We start from the raw sequence: 19,205 nt of genomic DNA on the forward strand, positions 1-19,205 counted from the left end.
AGTCTGACCACCATCGCTCCCTGTCCGCGCGTAGACGTGAACATGATGAAGCTCACGGAGAAGATCGCGAGATATGACAAGGATCGCCCCTGGTTCAGCTTTGAGTTCTTTCCGCCCAAGACAGATCAGGTCCGTGTACCGCGACGTTCGCCAGACTCGCTCCTGATGCGGTAGACGACAGGGATTTGAGAATCTGCTGTCTCGTATAGCTCGCCTGGTCACCCTTGCCCCCTGGCATTGAGCATAACATGGGGTGCTGGTGGAAATACAAAAGAGAGGAGTCTCGAGCTTGCAGGGATAACTCAATCAGACCATGGTGTCGACACTGTTCTCCATCTGACATGTACCAACATGAAGCAGGGCTTGATTGAAGATGCATTGCGCGTACGTTCGCGTCTCTATCACAATGATCGACATGACGCCGAGGTGTCTTTTCAGGACGCAAAGGCACGTGGGATCGAGACAGTTCTAGCTCTGCGAGGAGGTACGGAGAATGACTAAGTGAGATTGCTCAAGATTGATGTGTTCGTAGATCCTCCCCGTGGTCAAGAACACTGGATACCTACGGACCCACGCTTCACGCATGCCGTAGACCTTGTTCGTTTCATCAAGTCCACGCCGGAATTTGCGTCCGATTTCTGCGTCGGCGTGGCAGGTCTCTTATGCTCTCGCACTGTATTGGAGCAATGCTGACAGGCTGTCTATGCAGCTTATCCGGACGGACATCCCGATAAGGAGACCAGCGAGGAAGGAGAGCTAGACTTCCTGAAGCAGAAGATCGACGCTGGCGGTGATTTCATTATCACACAAATGTTCTACGACGTCGATGGCTTTTTATCCTGGGTCAAGAAAGTGCGGGCGAAAGGTAGATAACTCGGTTATCTTCGACGTGACAATGCTTAATTAGTCTAAAGGTATCACAGCACCTATCATCCCGGGCATCATGCCCATTCAAACGTATGCATCCTTTCTGCGCATGACCAAATTATGTGGGGCGCGGGTACCTCCGGAGCTCATGGCTGATCTTGTTTCAATACGAGTACGTTAATCAGTTGAGTGAATTGGCAGTCATTGACTCTGCGGCGCGCGGTAGAACGACGACCAGAAAGTCAAAGATTATGGCGTTGACCTCGCTGTCAAGATGATTCGACAGATAACCGCCAGCGGTGACATCCGTGGATTGCTCTTCTGCACGCTCAATCTGGAGAAGAGCGTTGTTCGCATCCTGGAGCATCTCCGCTGGGTTGGTGGAAGTTCGAAACCTGCAAATTACCTCATTGCGGTACACCGATATGTTCTCCCGCATTCATGTCAGTAGACCTAACAATTGTGCCAGGATACGCTGGTGGGACCGGATGAACGTTCTATTACTCCTCATCACGCAGCAGATTCTGCAGCAGTCTCCCTCGCTGTGGCAGGCCCACAGCCTGAGGGCGAGGCTGGCAAGGGCGAACTGAACAATGCCGTCAGCTGGGACGACTTCCCAAATGGTCGTTTCGGAGACTACAAGAGTCCCGCCTACGGTGAGACTGATCTCTGGGGAAGCTCGTTCCTATCTGTGCGTGTCTTTTCCTTGACGGTGCTTGTTCAGTCGGGTTAAATCTCCTCGTCAGCGCAACCAAGCACTCGAGCAGTGGGGTAATCCTCGAACGCTTGAGGACCTCACGACCATGTTTCTCCACCACCTCCATTCCAAGATTGCTACGACACCATTTTCTTCTACCCCCCTCTCTCCCGAGTCCCTCATGATCATTGAACATCTCGAACGGCTGACAAGGCATGGTTGGTGGACCGTTGGCTCGCAGCCTGCGATCAACGGCGCGAGCTCGGCGGATGAGGTAGTGGGCTGGGGCCCGCGAGGTGGATATGTGTATCAAAAGTGCTTCGTAGAATGCTTTGTCGAGCAGAAGGATCTTGAGAGGATTGAGCGCAAGGTCAGAGAGAAGGGTGAAGGGTGGGTTGGTTACTACGCGGGGAACGTTACGGTACGAGATATCTACTTCTTGGGTAGGGGGCGCTCGACCTCATAGCTTTTGCCAGGGTGAACTGCACACTACGGTGTCACAAGAAGGCAGGAATGCCGTTACATGGGGTATCTTCCCCGGGAAAGAGGTCGCTCAAACGACAATAATCGAGGAAGAATCGTTCCTCTCCTGGAAGGTAAGGTTGTCTCACATCTACGGTAGTACTTCTCATCAACGGGTGGGATCATCCAGGACGAGACCTTCGCCATCTGGGAAGAATGGGCGTCGTTTTTTCCTCCGGACTCCGACGAACGCAAGCTCTTGGACAGTGTGCGGAATGAGCGGTGGTTATTGACACTCATTCATCACGATTATTCGGATCCCTCTGCTCTGTGGTCATTCCTGTTCAAAGATGATCCTGTCTTCTAGTCTGTAATACCAATGTGATTCTGACGGGCGACGCCATTCATACCTGACTATTGTACCACCTGTCGTAAAATGTCACAAGAGCATCAGGAGGCGAGTTACTAGTCTCCCGTAGGCAGAGTCTAAACGCGACCTCAGAGAGTGGGACTTTGGGAGGACGGTCGCATAGCGAGTTACAGGCTGAGCGCTGAGCGGTGCGAAACGGGCGCTTGAGGACTCGTTTCCTCGATCCTCTGGATACTAGCATCGCGAGATAGGTAGTACAACTACATGATAGAACAGCATATTTGGACAGCTAGATAGCAAGTGTACACAACATACGATTAAATACAGCGGAAGTAGCGCTGCATTATATATACATCTCCGCGCCGTGCTCAAGCCAATGCAAAGCCTCGCGCGCCTTCTCCCTCACTTCGTCTTCCATAGAAAGGTTCAGCCCCGCTGAATACCTTACTATTGGACTCATACTCATCGCACTACCAGCATAGTCGCCGATATGCCGTAAGGTAGAATCGATGCCGACATCATGCAACGCCTTATGGCTGCGTGGGTTCGCCTTGACGAGCTCGAGGATGCAGCCGACGGCAGGACGCCGAACCTCCACCTTACTGTCCGTGAGGCACTGCTTCAATGCCTCTAGAAGCCGCACGTTGGAAAGGATATTGTCTTGTCGCGTTGGACTGTTGGCTATGTTAGCTAGTACGCAGATAGCCTAGTAAAGTCAGTATCAATTAGTCAGGTAATACAACTGTTGAGGATTCCTTCACGTACTTGGTGCAATACATCATCATTTTCCGACTGCATGCCCATCGCTACAAGTCCCAACACGTCACAGCCTAACTCATGGAAGAGTAGTTCGACATCATCGGTGTTATCCGCTATGTGGCGTGCGACATGGAAGGCCTGCTCCTGAATCGTAGGATCCGGATCCATAAGCAAGCTGCGCAGGACAAAAGTTAGCATTTTTCGAGTATATAATTGCAGGAATAGACGGACATCGCGAAATTATGCCACCCGATGGCATCCATGACTCTGCGTTTCACATCCGAAGAAGCATGGTATAGTAGGTTCTTGACGGCCCACAACGCGTTCAAACGGAGGTTCGAGTCGCCTGAGTGAAATAGCTGCACAAGCCTTGGAAGCAGACCTTGGTCTATCAATACCTACAGTGACCGCTTGTCAATCTGACGTATATTATTAACAGATCCGGTACCCACGTTGCGCAACGGCGAACATTCATTGACAAGGTTGCACACGACAGAAGATGCGGCGAATGTGACTTGACGATCTTCATCTTGCTTCTGGAACAGTCTGTACGCCGCCATGCCCACCCCACTATCAACGATGTTCGTGCGCAGGACAGCGACTGATCGGCTGATCGAGCGCACGCACTGGCACGCGGCGTAACGAACTCCAAGGTGGGGATGCGAAAGCGATACCTGTATTGCTGGTACTAATCCAAGTCCATCCGTCACCTGGCAACGGATTTTATCGTGGAAGAGCGAGATCGCGGCAACAGCCATGAAAGCAGCCTTGAGTGAATGCTGTGAGGAGGCGGACAAAGCTTTTGCATGGAAGATCGTACCTCTCGGAGACAGGATATGCTCTCGAGCTCGTCTTCTTGCCATTCCGGGCTCTGATCCGTGGGTGTTATGTCCTTGATGAGCTTTGCGAGCTTGTCAAGGGCTCCACGCTGCTCAGCAATGTCACAGAGTTCCTTCTTGTCTCGTACGAGTCTGTCTACAAAGCCGGTGTAAGCGAGATCTCGACCACTCTGTCAAACTGTTCCACTTACATAACGTGAAGCACGCTTTCGTCCTCGTGTGCGGCGACTCGGATTCGGACTCGATGCAGTGGTTGACTGCATACATCACGGTCAACACGGGCGAGTCGTCCACGGCCAATGCATAATTCCCGAATCCTGCCCGTATGATCTGCGTAGCGCTGTAGATGAACGTCAGGTACTAGCGTGACGCTACGTGAAGCCATGGACTTCTTACCAATGACAAGCAGACAGACGCACTTCTGTGACACGCGACCGACAGAAGGAAAGTATGAGTGTCAATGTTGCTGAAATCACCGCCGCAGTCAGTGAGTGAATTCGAAGCCTTTGCAAAGATGCATTACCTTCTCGGTCAGGCGATGCTTTCGCCAACCCTGCCGCAACTGTAGGATTGTCTCGCGCTAAACACGCGACAGCTCCAAGAACAGCTTCTTGCACCTTGGATCGCGGTACTATCAGCGATGATCACCCGGTGCAGACGGCTGAGCAATACCTTGCTGTCCTTCCTCTGCAACAGAGCTGTCAGCTGGCGCGTCACCCAGCCTCCTTGTCTGCTCGGTGACTTCGTGGCGTCCAGCTTCTCCCATCCCCGTTTCCCTTTGACCTCTTTCAAACGCTCGACAGGCGGTAGCCAGTCGGCAACAGCAGCCTGGTGCTCCTCATTCCGGACGGCGGATCCTAGTAGCTGGGCGATAGGTGTGCTGGTCTGTAGCGAGGGCTCTGTGAGGAGGGGCAAGTAAATGTCTAGGATATCAACCTGATATCAACAGTCAGCACTATTCAATTCAAAACGATGTGGCGCTGCTGACGAACGCCGAGGTGGCCCGGGAGGTGATGTAAACAGCGTCTCCTCTGCTCACCCGTTGTCCAGACAGCCGAGAGTGGGAGCACTCACCTGAAATAGGTAGTCAAGAGCCATCCTGGCTTCGTTCCGTACATCAACCGGAGCATCATTGCGTAGCCCCCATTGCGAAGGGCCTACAGCATCTGCGATTGCCACCGCAAGAGCTCGCAGTGCACGCGCGAATGCGGCTTTGAGTCTCGGAGGTTCGGTAGGCTGGAAAACCGAGATGGCGTACAGGAAAGCTTGGTGTGCGTTGAACCTCAAGAGAGTGCGCAGGGCATCCGAGGATCCTGTGAACACTATCATTAGTCGACCTCGACCTCACAAACTTCGGACGATACGCACCGTAAGACAGGGAGGCGATAACATGCGCTGCCTCTATGCGTACTTCATCGTGCGCAGCCAGAGCCTGGGGGTCCCCCGTGAAGAGTGGGTTGCCGACGCAGTCTACAAGTCTGGCATGCCATCAATTTGTTTGGATGGCCCACAATAGCTCGGTTACTTACGCAGCTATGAACGTATCATCGTGTGCCAAGGCAAGTTTGGCCGTTGGGTTGCCAATGACTGAGTTCTTTGCGCGCTTCAGCAGGGCAAGATTTACGGCGTGGACAGTCATGATGAACGGTTGCTATATGGGAGGCGAATGTTCATTGCAGATGTATGTACACAGTACTCGGGCTAGAACAGCCGCTTGGACTGTGGATAGTGGACGCTCAGGAGGTTCAGCCACTCGTTGAGCGCGATCGAGCGGGCCGACGCGTGAGATGAGATGGGTCGCGCTCCTCCCCTGAACCCCTCGACCTGGTTGACCACACATTCGCCATACTATCACCAACAGAATGACCCAAGGCGAAGATCTTTACGCCGTAGCAGGTGCGCGGTACTCGGCGTAGTCGACGTCGGCTCCGATGATTGTCCTGCGACGTCTAACCACGGGCGGGCAGACTTCTGCTTAGTGCCAATGGGCACAGGAGAGCCATCGGTACGTGATGCACAAGACTGCACTTCCAGCGAAAATCGCAGACTGATGTGTGACGCGCACGTACATTTGCTGTAGGTCGCTGAGTATGTGGCTGAGTGCGTCAGGGTGCTCGAGAAGACCGGGCTGAAGTTCAAGGTAGGCGTTGGCTTTCATTCGCCCATTTGAGCCCCGTAGTTTACAAGGAGCCGCGTTGCAGATGCAGTGAGTCATTCGCATGACTATACGACGAGGATGGTGTTCAACTGGCCTTGCCTCACTTAGCGGGTACGGAACTAATCTAGGTGGGTCACCGCGATCATGCACAACATCTTCACCTTCTCATATCGCAATTGATCACAGAAGGCCCTTGGTCGACAGTCATGCAAGCTATTCACGATTGCCATGCCGCTGTACACGCCAAGGGTGCTCCTCGCATAGCGACCGACATTCGAATCGGCACTCGCGTGGACAAGGAGATTGAGTTTGGTACTGGCAACGATTCGAAGGTCAAGCGCGTCGAAGACATCCTCGCCCGAGACCAGAAAGCCTAATCATCTCAAGGAGTGGAAAGTAGAGTGTGTCCGAAGCAAAGTTCGTTGTACCTTGTATGTGTACGCGCTACTTAGCCTGCAGATCGTAGACTTCATGATGTAATGGTAGATGCGCCGTGGGGGATAAGGCGATCCGCTTGGAATGCGTATAGAGTCAGAACGGTGCCTCGCTGAATGTTTGCTTGCACATTTTTCTCAGCTGGGTGGGAGTGGTTTGAGAGCGGCGGCCATGGATCGACCGAGCAGTGAAGGTGGCGTGACGATTTTACCCGAAGCGTTTCTCGGCACGCGTCCCGCGTCTTGCCCATTTACCTCTGCCAGCGACACGACCGCCATCCCCTTTCACTCCTTCCACCATGGCCTCCCTTGCACGGTTACGGACTGGCATCGCCCGTGCGCGTAAAATTGTGCGTCTCTCTGAGACTAAATGGATGTGCACACGCTAACACTGGCCGTTCCCAGCCCTTCGCCCGCACCCTTCAGACATCAGCGGACTCAACCACCCTGCAGGAGGATGCGTCGCACTCCGAGCCCTTCGCGGTCAAGCTCCACGAAGACTCCTTCCACAGCTACAGGACCGAAACTCCCGACCTCGACATGACCGTGACGAAGGAGTCGCTCCTCAGGATCTACAAGGATATGGCTACTGTCCGTCGCATGGAGCAAGCCGCAGATGCCCTCTACAAGCAGAAGCTTATTCGTGGGTTCTGCCATCTTGCCATTGGCCAGGTATGTTCATGACCAACTATGCCCGGCTTCAAAGATGTATTTACGCCTGGACGCGATACGATAGGAAGCCGTTTCGGTCGGCATGGCCAACTCCCTGACCCCCGACGACAACATCATCTCTTCCTACCGCACACATCCCTTCGCACTGCTGCGCGGCGGCAGCGTCGTCGGTCTCATCGGCGAGCTGCTCGGCCGTCAGTGTGGTATCTCGAAGGGCAAGGGTGGCTCCATGCACGTCTTCACGGAGTCTTTCCAGGGTGGGCATGGTATCGTCGGCGCACAGGTCCCGCTTGGCGCGGGCCTGGCGTTCGCGGCTAAGTACTTAGAGAAGCCCGTCGCGACGTACACCATGTATGGTGACGGTGCGAGCAACCAGGGTCAGGTGTTCGAGTCGTTCAACATGGTGTGTCTGGAGAAAGCTCTGCAACTTGCTGGGGCGCTGACGTGGATATGTGAATGTAGGCGAAGTTGTGGAACCTGCCGTGTATCTTCGTCTGCGAGAACAACAAGTACGGTATGGGTACTTCCGCGGAGCGTAGCTCGTCCAACACCCAGTACTACACTCGTGGTGACTTGATCCCGGGTATCCAGGTCAGTCCAGTTTGCATCCTCGGGCGACGCGTCTGACGTCTCTTTCAGTGCAATGGTATGGATGTCCTTGCGGTCATGAAGGCCGTTCAGCACACCAAGGACTGGGTGGTGAACGGCAATGGACCCATTCTCCTGGAGTTTGTTACCTACCGTTACGGTGGTCACTCGTGCGTCTGCTTGCACTCTTTGAGTGAACATTGACCTCATCTTACACTCCCTTGTTTACAGGATGTCCGATCCTGGAACGACCTACCGTACCCGTGACGAGGTCCAGCGCATGCGTAGCACGCACGATCCCATTCGCGGTCTCCAGCGCTACATTGAGGAGTGGGGTCTTGCGAACGAGGAGGACATGAAGGTCTGTCGAGACGTTTTGCGCCTTGACTGAGCCCCTAACTGAATGCGTGGTGCAGAAAATCGACAAGCAGGCGAAGGCGGATGTCGACGCTGCTGTTGAGGAGGCGAAGGCTTCGCCGTTCCCTGAGGAAGACAAGATGTGGACCGACATCTACGCCAAGGGCACCGAGCCCCCGTTCATGCGCGGTCGCGAGCGGGAGGAGGTAAGCACAGTCCATCGGTGTCATCCGATATTCGTCGCTGACCGTCATGGCAGATCCACGTCTATTGATTGGCACGATGGTGGAGGTGATCTGGGTCGGTCGTCGTTATGTTGTCGTTATTATGGTACAGTAATATAGATGCCATGTGCTAGTCTTGGACTCTTCGCGTGCATCCTTCCGGCTAGCGAGGCATTGCCTGCGATTCTTGAAGCCTGGTGTGGCACGGCCGGATAATTTTCAGTGGAGTGCGATAGTGTAGTGGTTATTATGGTTGGATGCTACAGGCCGCCTCCTGGTACATCGACAACTGTGCCATCGTCCGCGATGACCTTGAATCGCACTGCGATAGCTGTAAGCGGCATGACAGGCTGTGAATACAAATGCACTCACGAATTGTGAATGGTTCGCCCTTCGCCTTCCTAATACTCGTGAAGTAGAGCGTGCCGGCGCCTGGCATCACTGTGAGCTACCTCCATATAACAGTGGCGACCAACGTACGCTTGTGACCTTTCAGCCTGAAGCTCAGGTCGACGTTACCCTGCATCAGGCGAATCTACACCGGGTATGAAGGGCATTCTCCCCGTTCGCGAAAGCATAGACGTACCGAGCCATTGATCCAAGGGTCTCCATTCAGCCACCAAACGGGCTCAGGGCGTATGGCCTCGCCCAGGATCTCCTTGAGTTCTGCGCTGTCGCGGACGGTCTCCATGACTTGCCGCATGACAGAGCTCGAGAGCTTCTCCTGGTTCTTACTCCATGCTAGGAACAGCGCCCACGCACCCACTCCCACCGTAGCGAAAGCGAGGACTACAGGCCATCTTCTCTGCATTTGACAGTTTGTTAGTCTGAGTGACTAGGAGCATACGCATGTGAGCTTACCTCAAGTGGAGGGAGATCTCGCTCAGGTCGCTTGTAGTATTGCCTTGGTTTGGATGCTTCGGTGAAGGACTCTGGTGGAGGAAGGTCCTTCAGAGGAGGAGCCTTTGGGATTTGGGAGGTATTCGCGTAGGACCTCGCACTGTTCGCGAATGAAGACCTATGGCTGGCTAAACATCGCCGGGCAAACGCGGACGTGAGAGGCTGAGAGATCGAGGACATGGTAACTAGAGAAAGCTGCACAGTAGAGTCCCAAGTCGTCGTTGCCTATTAGCAGTCGCTTTGGAGATTTCAGTACTCAGTTCATAGGCGTGCTTTTTGAGGAGAACTGTGTCGGACGCGGGTCGGACGTCCTCGACGCGCCAGACGCGTCACGCGCACATCACGACGCGTCGCGGCTGTGGGCGCCTGCATCAATCGCGTACCATGAGTGCAGCCACCGTGTCTTCCTCTCCCTCCCGGCACGCTTCCACCTCCTCTCCTCAGCCCCAGAACCCAATTGCTTTACGACTCTACAAGGTACTAGGCGCGAACTTCGAGGATGGAGCTACCCGCGAAGCGCTCCAGACGCTCTCTGAGCTCTATGCTCCATTGCCGGTCGCGTATCCGCCCGCAAAGGGCAGGGACGTGAGCCGAGATGGCGATGATGCTCAACTAGACGATATCGAAGACGGCGACGTGAAATCCAAGCCCGCAGTAAACGGTGTGCGTGTTGCGGACCCTCTTCCTGGTGACATCGCGGCAAGGGCACGCAGGAACCTCAGACGTGACGTCGAGAGCAGACTTGCGGACTCGAGTCGCAAGTTCCTGAAGGCTTTCGGAGAGGTAGATAAGGTATGTTGGGCCCATTACACTTTTCTGGATTTTTTTGGCTGTGAAACGATTCGTGGACGACCTCCCCGAGCTTTGTATCGGACCGTACACATATAAGCCTCCTGGGACAAGGCAGGGCCCATGCTTGCATGTCGTGCGACTATCACTCTCGACTTGATGGTTTGCGCTTCCAGGCGGCGAGAGGTTGGTCTGCTGGTATGTACCAGAAGAGCGAAAGTACATCCCTACATCCAGTCCAGAGCATCGGCACAAGAGCACGAATACAAGAGGATGGAAGGCCTGAGTACGTCTCAGAACACTCCTACTCTGCTGATGTTGAAGCTCAACTGTGTATAGGTCAGCATTCTCTCACCCAGCCTGTCCGGGCTATACCTTCGAGAGGATTCTCTGAGAGACCTCTCGAACCCACTTAGCCGCGCAAAGGCACTCCTTGGTCATCGGCCCACTTTCCACTTTCTGCCTTCCGATATGACTGTCCTATCACATCCACATCGTATGTATCACTCATGCTCATCACTGTAGCAACTAGACACCTTACAAGAACACCTGAGCGCCATGCGCGTGCGCTGTGATGAGGCGCAAACACAATTGGACGATACCAATGACGCGTGTAAGTCCCTGCTTGACCGAGCTGGAAGTCTGCGCGAGGAAAGGTCAATGTCGTGTGCATTCCCCATGCGAAATCCTGCTCATATGATTCCAGGCAAGTCATCACAACGCGCCAGTCCATCGTTTCGCTGTTGTTAGGCCGATTCACGCTGGATGAGGAAGAGAAGGAGGCATTGACGTCGAGAGATGTCCCCGTCGACAAACGCTTCTTCCGGGCAATGGATAAGGCGGAGAAAATTCGAGACGATTGCCGTGTGCTGATGACGGGGGAAGATGGGCCGACCCCAGCAGGGTGCGTCTCGCCAATTGTTCGTCCTTGTTTAAGGAGAAGTCCGAATTGATCGACCGGCCGTCTGGCGTGTCTAGGGTGGATATTCTGTCTGCCACATCCAGCTACCTGGAGCAGGCGTATCAGAAGATATTCCGCTGGTGCTGCTTCGAGTTCCGGCAAATGGGGCGTGATGCCCAGCTGGAAGTCGGCCCTTCTATGCGCGAGGCCGTGCGCAGGCTTCGAGAGCGCACAGAACTTATAACGTATGTCTCAAACCAGTGATTGTTTATGGCCACTGAGCATGGCGCAGCGAGGCTCTCACGTACCTATCCCATACGAGACAAGACACACTACTCACGGCCTTCACCAACGCGTTGACTCGCGGTGGGCCTGGCGGGTTGCCACGCCCCATCGAGATGCATGCGCATGACCCGCTCCGGTACGTTGGCGACATGCTTGCGTGGGTTCATCAGGCTATCGCGGCCGAAAGAGAATTTTTGGAGAGCCTCTTCGGTGTCCGAGGGGACAGGAGAATGGTCGGTAGTATTCGGAGATTCGCTGCGAGCGTGGAGGAAGAATGGATGGGCGAACTCATGGACGCTGCGGTTGGAAAGCTGTGTACACCGCTGAAGGTTTGTGAAACGAAGCTTACGATGTCATAAGATGACGGATTTTGATCGTAGGTCAGAGTGCAGCAGACCGTGCGCTCGCAGGAAAGCAGTATCACATCCTACAAGATCGCGAACCTACTGCAATTCTACATGCTGACGATGCAGCGGACCATCGGGGAAGAAGCAGTCTTGTCAAAAGCCTTAAAAGAGTACGTCGCGTGTCATACATAGTCTATGACGTATACCGTCCTGACTGCATGATTGCGTAGAATGACGGATATGGCATTTGAGGTGTTCTTTGATTCAATTGACACTCAGGGCAGGTCACTTCTTCGTGTTCCACCTGTAGGTGCAATGACGCCGATGCATCGGAATCAGCTGAATTGACCAACGTGTAGGACTTAGACGACACCAGCGTCTCGCCGCCCCTAATTATCCTCGACCATGCACAAGTGCTGCGCGAGATAATGGTCGTGTACGACTCGTCTTTGATGGGGGACGAGACCGAGGAACAACTGGTCGCGGGGTTCAGGGATATCATGGACAAGATGGTCGACCCCGCGATTGAAACGTGCATGACGTCTTCGGAAGAGAAGAGGAAGCATCGACCAACCTGGGACAAATCAGTCTTCGTGCTGAACACGTTGGCATATCTGCAGGGCGTCATCGAGCCGTTCCGGTTCACCGCAGAGAAGCAAGGCGTCATTCAGGGTCTCGTCGAGACTAAGGTGCTGCAGCTGACAGAGGAACATGTGGGTATCTGCGGTGCACTGTTTAGGTTATTGGACTGACCTGCGACGCGTGTTGGTCGCGCGTGGCCGGATCAGTATAGGAATCTTTCAAAGGAGGCGGGGCTACACGACGTGGTCGCAGCGATTGAGGGTCGTCATCCGAGTGTATGTTGCGCCAAAGATTTGGGAATCACCATACTGATGAAGTCATGCTATCTCACAGGAACCCCTGTCGCGCATCCCCGCGACACAGACCTCTCGGCTGCAGACAGCACTGCGCGAATTCTCTCGCTGGCTTTCCGGACCGGGCGTCGTCGAGTCGCCACGTTTGTCGCAGCTGACACTGCAGAGCCTGGCGACGCGAGTGCATCAAGCGGCATTGCAGCGCTTGGCAGAGGCATATCAGCGCGTCTGCGAGGAGGTGCGTAGGCCGGAGAACAGGTACGAGGCGGCGGCGACGCTGCTAGGGAGCGAGCGGCCGTTTGGGCAGGTGCACCTACTCTGGCAGATATTTGGGCTGCAGGACGACGGGCAGGGTGGGCGGACTGGCTAGGGCAAGTAGAGATCTGCCAGGACGTGGCGCGCGGTGTGAGAGACGAACCCGGACGGACGGCGAAAAATATCAAGGGTGGTTCCTACGTCAGACGATTTAATAGGATTTTAGCGAATCGATGGCTGGTAATAGGCAGCCTTTTGCGCCTCCTCATGCTGCCTCCTTGACCACGCCGAAGACCGAGTACAGGGCGCGCTAACTCTCGTCCGAGCGTGTGAGTTGTACCCTATTTGGCAGTGGCGGACGTGCCCTCCTCGCCGGTGGCTATCGCCTGCTCTCCTCCCTCTTCCTCCGCTGCAAGAAACACAGCTCCAGTTCTGCTTTTCCTGTCATGTCCCTCGACCAGCAGGTCGCCCTTGCTCGCCCAGATCCCATCCGAAGCGAGTCGTCCCATCTTAGCAGGGCCGCGCGGCAGGTTGTACCGCCGTTCCTTCAGAAACTTTACGAGTGCGTATATCCTATGTGTTCCCCAACCTTTGCTCAGCTGTATGCCTCTGTATTTCAGGATAGTTAATGATCCTCGCAATGACGAGTTGATTCGGTGGTCGGAGAATGGCGACTCTTTCTACGGTACGTCCGCTCAGACTGATGTCACCTATGGATGCCGTAATACGCGCACTAGTTCTCAACCACGAGCGCTTTGCCCGCGAGGTGCTCGGTCGCTGGTTTAAGCACCAGAAGTTCACCTCCTTTGTCCGGCAGCTCAATATGTACGGCTTCCACAAAATCCCACACCTCCAGCAGGGAGTCCTTAAGAGTGACACTGACACCGAGCCTTGGAACTTCGAGCACCCACATTTCCATCGCGGACAGCCCGACCTGCTCTGCCTCATACAGCGCAAGAAGCAGCCGGCCAATAGTAACGCCGAGGACGGCGATGTCCCAGACACCACCAATACATCTACGTCTCATGTCCCGCCGTCTGGGCAAGTATTGGATATAACTCCGTAGTCAACGGGATCGCGGCTATCAAGCGTCACCAGCAAGCCATTTCAGCGGATCTGAATGCGTTGAAGAAGTCGAACGAGATGCTGTGGGAGGAGGCGACGCTTGCGCGGCAGAGGCACGACAAACACCAGGACACGATCAACCGTATTCTGAAGTTTTTGGCCGGAGTGTTCGGCCACTCGACGGATACACTGAACACCAAGAACGACACCGGTCGTTCCCCCAGCGTTGCTCCCCGTGCACGACAGAGACTCATGATTGGTGACGGGAGGGCTGCTAAGGGGGCAAAGGCTGTTGAAATCGCCGACGTCGCTGACGACGACGATGTCGATTTGCTTCACTCGGCGCATCCGCAGGAGGGTGCAACTACGCCACTTGCTGGTAAGTTCCCATACGACATCTTGCAACAACTCGTGTACGAAATACAACGCCACGCAGGCCAGCTGTCTTCTATCGAGTCTCCGTTGATGTCTCCGACGCCTTCCACCGCCCCTTCGGAAACATTCTCCCCTAGCATCATCGAAACGACATCGCCAGGATTCGCTGGCCGACCGACGCGGCCTACAGAGGTACTGTCGAGGACAAACACCAGCAACACCTCTAACCACGGTTCCGCGACAGACGTCCCCTCACGAACTACTCCTCCGCCTCTCGGCACCGCGTCTGAACCCACTGTATCACCCTCAACATTAGCTGCTCTCACAGCGAATACAGCAGGCTCTTACCTCCCGGACACCGCGTGGCAGACGGCGATTCAGCAGGTTCTCAACAATCCCCAGCAGATGCAGCGCTTGATGCAGGCTCTTGCTACGCAGCAGGGCTATTCTATGGCTCCCCCTCCCGACTCTACCTTCATACCTCAGCAGCCTCCCTCCGCCCAGCTGGCACCATATACTCCCGCTCCCTTTGATTACAGCCGCTATCGAACGGAGCTACCCGTACAGGTCCCTCCTTCGACATTACCATTGCTCAGTCAATCCATCCCAGCTCACGACGAAGCGCCATCACTGGAGCCGTTGCTAGACAACGCTTCACGTCTGCAGAAGTCGTATAGGGATGCCGTGGAGATCGAGGCCGATATGGACCAGCTGCAGTCGAGCCTGCACTCGCTGATTCACGACCTAGGCATGGACCCGCAAGCTCTTCTCGCCCAGAACCAGGAGCAGGCTCGCCAGTGCAGTGGTTCGTACACGAATGGTGCAGGCTCTATCCAGTCGGCTGGGAACGGGATGCAGCAGAACGGTATCGGAATGTCGAACGAACCCCTTTGCTTAACGGCTACGACAGTCATCCCGGAGACCCGTCGTCGGACCTCTTCCTGGAGTCGCTGCTGAACGGGATGGGGTCGACAAGTGATTCAAACCTTGACTATTCGGATGTCACGGACCGCTTCGATCCCGCGACCCAAATCGACGGCACCACCGTCGGTGACGCATCTACGGAACAACTCGCGGCGTTTCTGGACGACGTCTCGGACACGGCCTCTCCCATGTCCAATCCTACTGACGTCGCGCCCGTGCCGCAGAAGCGCAAGTCGGATGCGGCGGGCTTGTCATTACCTTCCTTCAATACGGTTGATCATGTACTAGCGGGCCCAAAGACGAAGCGGAAGAGATAAATATCTGTATTACCGTTCCGTATTAGAATGTACTTGTATCAGTACTGGCATAGTGTATCCTATAACCGCGAGAGGAAAGGAGAGTGCGTAGCTAGCGAAATCCAAGCGCAGTACGTTACTATGTATAATCCCATTACTCGATTGTGACAGGCGAGTTTGTGGGCTGAGCCAGCGGTGGGGGCGGACCGGGGGATGGTATCGGGTTGCCATTAGCGTCGACCAGGTCAGCGCTGAAGGAAGACAGAATGACTTCCGCTTTCAGAGGTGCGCCCCCGGAGATCTCTTTGTCGATAGCTTGCAACCGAGCATGCGTGCGCATATCTTCCTCTTGGGTTTCCTGTATGTATTCCTTGGGTGGCTTCGGGGCCAGAGGCGGCGGCGGCGGCGGAGTGACTGGTGCTGCATACCGTCCCGCGCCGTTGACCAGAGGAGGGGTCGCAGAGGGAACAGGAGGTAAGGCCACGCCATTCGGCGGCTTCGTCACAGGGTCCTCGACTTCGTACATCGCCTTCAATCGGGCCTTCTCCTCGGCCGCGGTCAGCGGACGAGAGCCCGAACCACTAACAGGCGGTACTGCATGAGGCCGGGGTGGTGTGGGCATAGCCCGTGAACCAGCACCGGCACTGAATGAACCAGAACGTGGTGGTGGTGTGGGTGCGCCGTTAGACGCGAGCGCCGCATCCTGAGCCTCAAACCTACGCCGCAGCATTTCCTTCTCAGCAGCAGCACTCGACATCGCTGAGGAGGCTGCTGGAATCGACAGGGGCGTGGCTGTCACGGGTGCTACGGGCTGGTAGGCTGGTGACCCTACGGCGCTCATGGGAGGCAGAGCATGCGGTGGGGGTGCAGGCGGCGAAGCCATCGCCGCCGCGTCTCGAGCTTCGTAGTCGCGTCGCAGTCGCTCTTTCTCGGATAAATAGGCAGGCTGTGAAGAAGATGGAGCAGAAGGAGGGGATGAATCACCGACTGTCGGCGGGGATGTTGGTTGGGAAGGGTAAAGAGCGTCATAGGGCAACGGTGCAGCAGGCGTTGAGGGTGATACACCGAATGCGGTTTCCTGCGTGCGATCAACGGCTGCTTTGGCTTCGTAGAACCGACGCATGGCAATTTTTTCCTCTTCCGCAGACATATACGTAGGCATGCGGCCGCGGACGGAGGAGGGCGGGGAGGCATGATAACCTCCCGAACTGCCTTGAGCAGGCGGCGGAGTGTGAGGCGCGGGGCCGGCTGTGGGTTCGATTTGGGCTCTCATTGACGGCGATGACATTGGTGAGTTTGAGGCGACCGACTCGCTCCTGTTGTGAATAGATGCTGGCGGGGAGCTCGTGACAGAGCCGTCAAGACCCTGAGCACGAGCCACAGCTGCCTGTGCGTTCTCGAAAAGCCTGGCCTTCTCTTCTTCAGCTGTCAGCCATCGTTTGGCCTTGGGCTTGGGCGCAGGGGTCTGCGTTGCAGGATTGGGGACTGGCAAGCTCACCGTGTCGGGTGCGGGCGTCGAGGGAGCAACAGAATCTTGCACAGACTAGAACGCCTTCATCAGAACAGTATTCCGTAAGTGCTGAAGCGTAACTCACCCCGACGGGACTGAGAGGCCGAGGCACGGGCACGCCCTGCACTCTCTCGACATTCGCAACAGCCCTCTCGTACAGCCGTCGTTTCTCCTCCTCGGCGGTCAGCCAGCGCGAACGTGTGGTATTCTGGCTTGATGCAGTCGAAGGGCGCTCAGCGGCGGCGGTGCTGCCCTGCGCGCGACTAGCGCTGGCCCTCTCCGCCGCCCTATGCTCCGCGAGCTCAGCCTCGTTCAAGTTCGTCACAGTAAACCGCTGACTACCCGCCTTCGCACTTCCTGCTCGCGGACGCGCAAAGGCAGTGGTCTCGCTCGCGTAAGGCGCGATACGGCCAAGTCCTGAACCTGAGCCCGAACCGCCCAGGCCCGGTGTGCCGCCTATTGTCTGTGCACCATAGCTTTGGGAGCGCTCCGGTGAGTTGACATTCGACTCCTGGTCTTTAGCCACAGCCTTGGCGGTGACACCGAACTCGTCGGGCTTGCCTGCCACTGCGTTGCCGTTGGACCGCTCCGCCGGCGCCGTGTTATACTGCCCAACGGACGGACGACTGATCACGACGTCCACTTGAGAGTCTGTGCTCTGGGCAGTGGACGGCCGCGCCTGGTTCTTTATGATCGGCTGGCCGATGAGAGGCACAGAGGACGCGGATGACGACGTGACTGCACTAGCCGCGGGAGCGGGGCGGCCGGGCGTGGAAACATTGGGCGCCAGGCCGATGCGCCTGGACGAAATAGTCAGTCTCATGCCCCAATCATGTCAGGGCCAAACCCACCTCATTGCCTCAATCGATACAGCCCTGTAAGTCAACGCGACGTCAGATATGTTTGGTGGGATAGACGGGACGCGTCCAAGACGAACCTTGGCCAATTCGATACGAGTACCGGAAGGTCAAAGGAGACGTGCTGGGTGGTAGCCATAAGAGCCTTCACGACAAGGTGGTAGGTGATATCGATATGTCTAGCAGTATTGAGTGTCGTGGAAGTGTGCTGAGCCGGGACTGTGACGAAGAGGTCTGCTTTGTGCTGCATCCCGCCGAAGAGCGCGGCGTTCAGCGGCACCCTCTGCTCGGCGATGTGCACCACCTTGATCACTGGTGCTCCCTTCTTCCCGGTGGTATGTGGGCCTCCGCGGTAGACAGTCGTCTCGCGGAGGGTGAGTTCGAAGCCCCGGAGGGTATCCTTGTGCATGTTGTCCGCTTTCACGGTCGCACTGACCGCGATGCGGTCGCCGGGCCCGAAACACGTACGACCGCGCTCCACAATGAGGGTCACGTCGCCTTGTACGTGGCTACGCGTCTCTGGCTGCTGGTAGATAGGCCAAGTCGAGTGCAGTTCATGCTTGTCGATAATGATCGTCGACGAAGCTGTGGTGATCGTCGGCTTGTCGCGTCGTAGCAGGCCTCTGCGCCCACCAGTAAGGCATGATTCGCAATAGTTAGCGGACCACGTACCTCTTGCCCTTCAAACAGACTGCTGCAATGAGTTCGTACCTGATGCCGGCTGACGTTGACGTGTTTAGGATTGGTTTGACGCGCGACGTATCAAGTGAGGACAACTCACCGCCTTTTTCAAGCGCAATGCTGGGGGGTATCGATTCAGGTATCCGGATGTAGAAAGGAAAGTCTTGCTGCAGGGTTGGTCAATCGACCGTGTCGCCCTCATAACTCGTGAAGAGCGCACCGTATGCAACATGCCATACTCCTCGCTGGCTTGCCATACGTTGATAGGGCTCTGGCCGACATAGTCATAGAATGTGCCCCCGCCGGGCAGTACCTCAACTTTCTTGAGCTCGATGCGAACCCACTTGGCCTTGACTCCCTGGCCACCACGCGCACCTCGATTGCCTGGCCAAGGGAGGCGTTAGCCCGTGCTGTGCTCTAGCCGGGAAAGTATGCGTACGCCTTTTACTGCAGCTTGCGGACGGTCAGCGCCGCCAGGTGGGATGCCGGGGTAGCCTAGGCTGGCGGTGAGGGGCGCGCGTCAGAAGTCTGGACAATCAGACGCACCTTGGACGAAGTCGATATTCGGAGGCGGCCGTAGTGTTCTAGAGACGCCATGGTGAGTACTTGGGTCGTGCGAACGGGGAGAGCGACGAGCTCACAGCTTTGCGAGCGACATGGGAGCAGGTGGGTATAATATGGTACAGGAGCAAGGACCGTTGGCGCTGGTTGGGAACAG

At 55.8% G+C, this 19,205-nt stretch overlaps 8 protein-coding genes across 8 annotated transcripts; 5 read left to right on the forward strand and 3 right to left on the reverse strand.

Annotated features, from left to right (window-relative positions):
- Positions 1-45: 45 nt before the first annotated feature.
- Positions 46-2,393, forward strand: B0H18DRAFT_1083827 (methylenetetrahydrofolate reduct; the record flags this gene model as incomplete). Its single annotated transcript, XM_048031708.1, has 12 exons — positions 46-129; positions 182-198; positions 243-384; positions 439-484; positions 533-655; positions 710-865; positions 915-1,039; positions 1,094-1,282; positions 1,337-1,558; positions 1,614-1,985; positions 2,041-2,160; positions 2,217-2,393. The coding sequence occupies 12 exons, from the start codon at positions 46-48 to the stop codon at positions 2,391-2,393; spliced, it is 1,773 nt and encodes a 590-aa protein (XP_047896235.1).
- A 139-nt stretch (positions 2,394-2,532) lies between these two features.
- B0H18DRAFT_134829 (ARM repeat-containing protein) lies at positions 2,533-5,744 on the reverse strand. The gene is made up of 12 exons (XM_048036795.1): positions 5,524-5,744; positions 5,363-5,472; positions 5,069-5,307; positions 4,667-4,930; positions 4,518-4,611; positions 4,391-4,460; positions 4,186-4,334; positions 3,976-4,130; positions 3,608-3,922; positions 3,387-3,553; positions 3,162-3,330; positions 2,533-3,102 (listed from the first exon to the last, which is right to left on the reverse strand). The coding sequence occupies exons 1-12, from the start codon at positions 5,631-5,633 to the stop codon at positions 2,740-2,742; spliced, it is 2,205 nt and encodes a 734-aa protein (XP_047896236.1). The 5' UTR covers positions 5,634-5,744; the 3' UTR covers positions 2,533-2,739.
- Positions 5,745-5,794: 50 nt separating this feature from the next.
- Positions 5,795-6,814, forward strand: B0H18DRAFT_993441 (uncharacterized protein). The gene is made up of 7 exons (XM_048045196.1): positions 5,795-5,890; positions 5,962-5,999; positions 6,075-6,134; positions 6,196-6,200; positions 6,261-6,280; positions 6,339-6,583; positions 6,639-6,814. Exons 1-6 carry the CDS (start codon positions 5,857-5,859, stop codon positions 6,527-6,529), a joined length of 348 nt encoding a protein of 115 aa, XP_047896237.1. The 5' UTR covers positions 5,795-5,856; the 3' UTR covers positions 6,530-6,583; positions 6,639-6,814.
- On the forward strand, positions 6,576-8,477 carry B0H18DRAFT_1145313 (pyruvate dehydrogenase e1 component alpha subunit; the record flags this gene model as incomplete). The annotated part of the gene is made up of 8 exons (XM_048035682.1): positions 6,576-6,936; positions 6,992-7,258; positions 7,323-7,661; positions 7,721-7,849; positions 7,898-8,016; positions 8,078-8,207; positions 8,263-8,409; positions 8,463-8,477. Exons 1-8 carry the CDS (start codon positions 6,886-6,888, stop codon positions 8,475-8,477), a joined length of 1,197 nt encoding a protein of 398 aa, XP_047896238.1. The 5' UTR covers positions 6,576-6,885.
- B0H18DRAFT_134969 (cytochrome oxidase complex assembly protein 1-domain-containing protein) lies at positions 8,419-9,635 on the reverse strand. Its single transcript, XM_048036796.1, has 5 exons — positions 9,289-9,635; positions 9,014-9,232; positions 8,908-8,962; positions 8,800-8,859; positions 8,419-8,749 (listed from the first exon to the last, which is right to left on the reverse strand). The coding sequence occupies exons 1-5, from the start codon at positions 9,505-9,507 to the stop codon at positions 8,688-8,690; spliced, it is 615 nt and encodes a 204-aa protein (XP_047896239.1). The 5' UTR covers positions 9,508-9,635; the 3' UTR covers positions 8,419-8,687.
- A 73-nt stretch (positions 9,636-9,708) lies between these two features.
- On the forward strand, positions 9,709-13,028 carry B0H18DRAFT_993448 (oligomeric complex COG6; the record flags this gene model as incomplete). The annotated part of the gene is made up of 10 exons (XM_048045197.1): positions 9,709-10,119; positions 10,642-10,772; positions 10,823-11,020; positions 11,095-11,262; positions 11,310-11,631; positions 11,683-11,819; positions 11,880-11,955; positions 12,009-12,362; positions 12,438-12,506; positions 12,565-13,028. The coding sequence occupies 10 exons, from the start codon at positions 9,712-9,714 to the stop codon at positions 12,892-12,894; spliced, it is 2,193 nt and encodes a 730-aa protein (XP_047896240.1). The 3' UTR covers positions 12,895-13,028.
- Positions 13,029-13,225: 197 nt separating this feature from the next.
- Positions 13,226-15,460, forward strand: B0H18DRAFT_1116879 (uncharacterized protein; the record flags this gene model as incomplete). The annotated part of the gene is made up of 5 exons (XM_048033492.1): positions 13,226-13,341; positions 13,400-13,464; positions 13,517-13,824; positions 13,878-15,084; positions 15,141-15,460. The coding sequence occupies 5 exons, from the start codon at positions 13,226-13,228 to the stop codon at positions 15,458-15,460; spliced, it is 2,016 nt and encodes a 671-aa protein (XP_047896241.1).
- A 133-nt stretch (positions 15,461-15,593) lies between these two features.
- On the reverse strand, positions 15,594-19,145 carry B0H18DRAFT_1116880 (uncharacterized protein; the record flags this gene model as incomplete). Its single annotated transcript, XM_048033493.1, has 10 exons — positions 15,594-16,982; positions 17,035-17,749; positions 17,801-17,824; positions 17,887-18,429; positions 18,479-18,527; positions 18,588-18,654; positions 18,708-18,871; positions 18,950-18,982; positions 19,034-19,071; positions 19,129-19,145. The coding sequence occupies 10 exons, from the start codon at positions 19,143-19,145 to the stop codon at positions 15,594-15,596; spliced, it is 3,039 nt and encodes a 1,012-aa protein (XP_047896242.1).
- Between the last annotated feature and the right edge of the window lie 60 nt (positions 19,146-19,205).

The sequence above is a fragment of the Fomitopsis serialis genome, assembly GCF_022376445.1.
Source record: "Fomitopsis serialis strain Sig1Antser10 chromosome Unknown B0H18scaffold_16, whole genome shotgun sequence".
NCBI lineage: Eukaryota > Fungi > Basidiomycota > Agaricomycetes > Polyporales > Fomitopsidaceae > Fomitopsis > Fomitopsis serialis.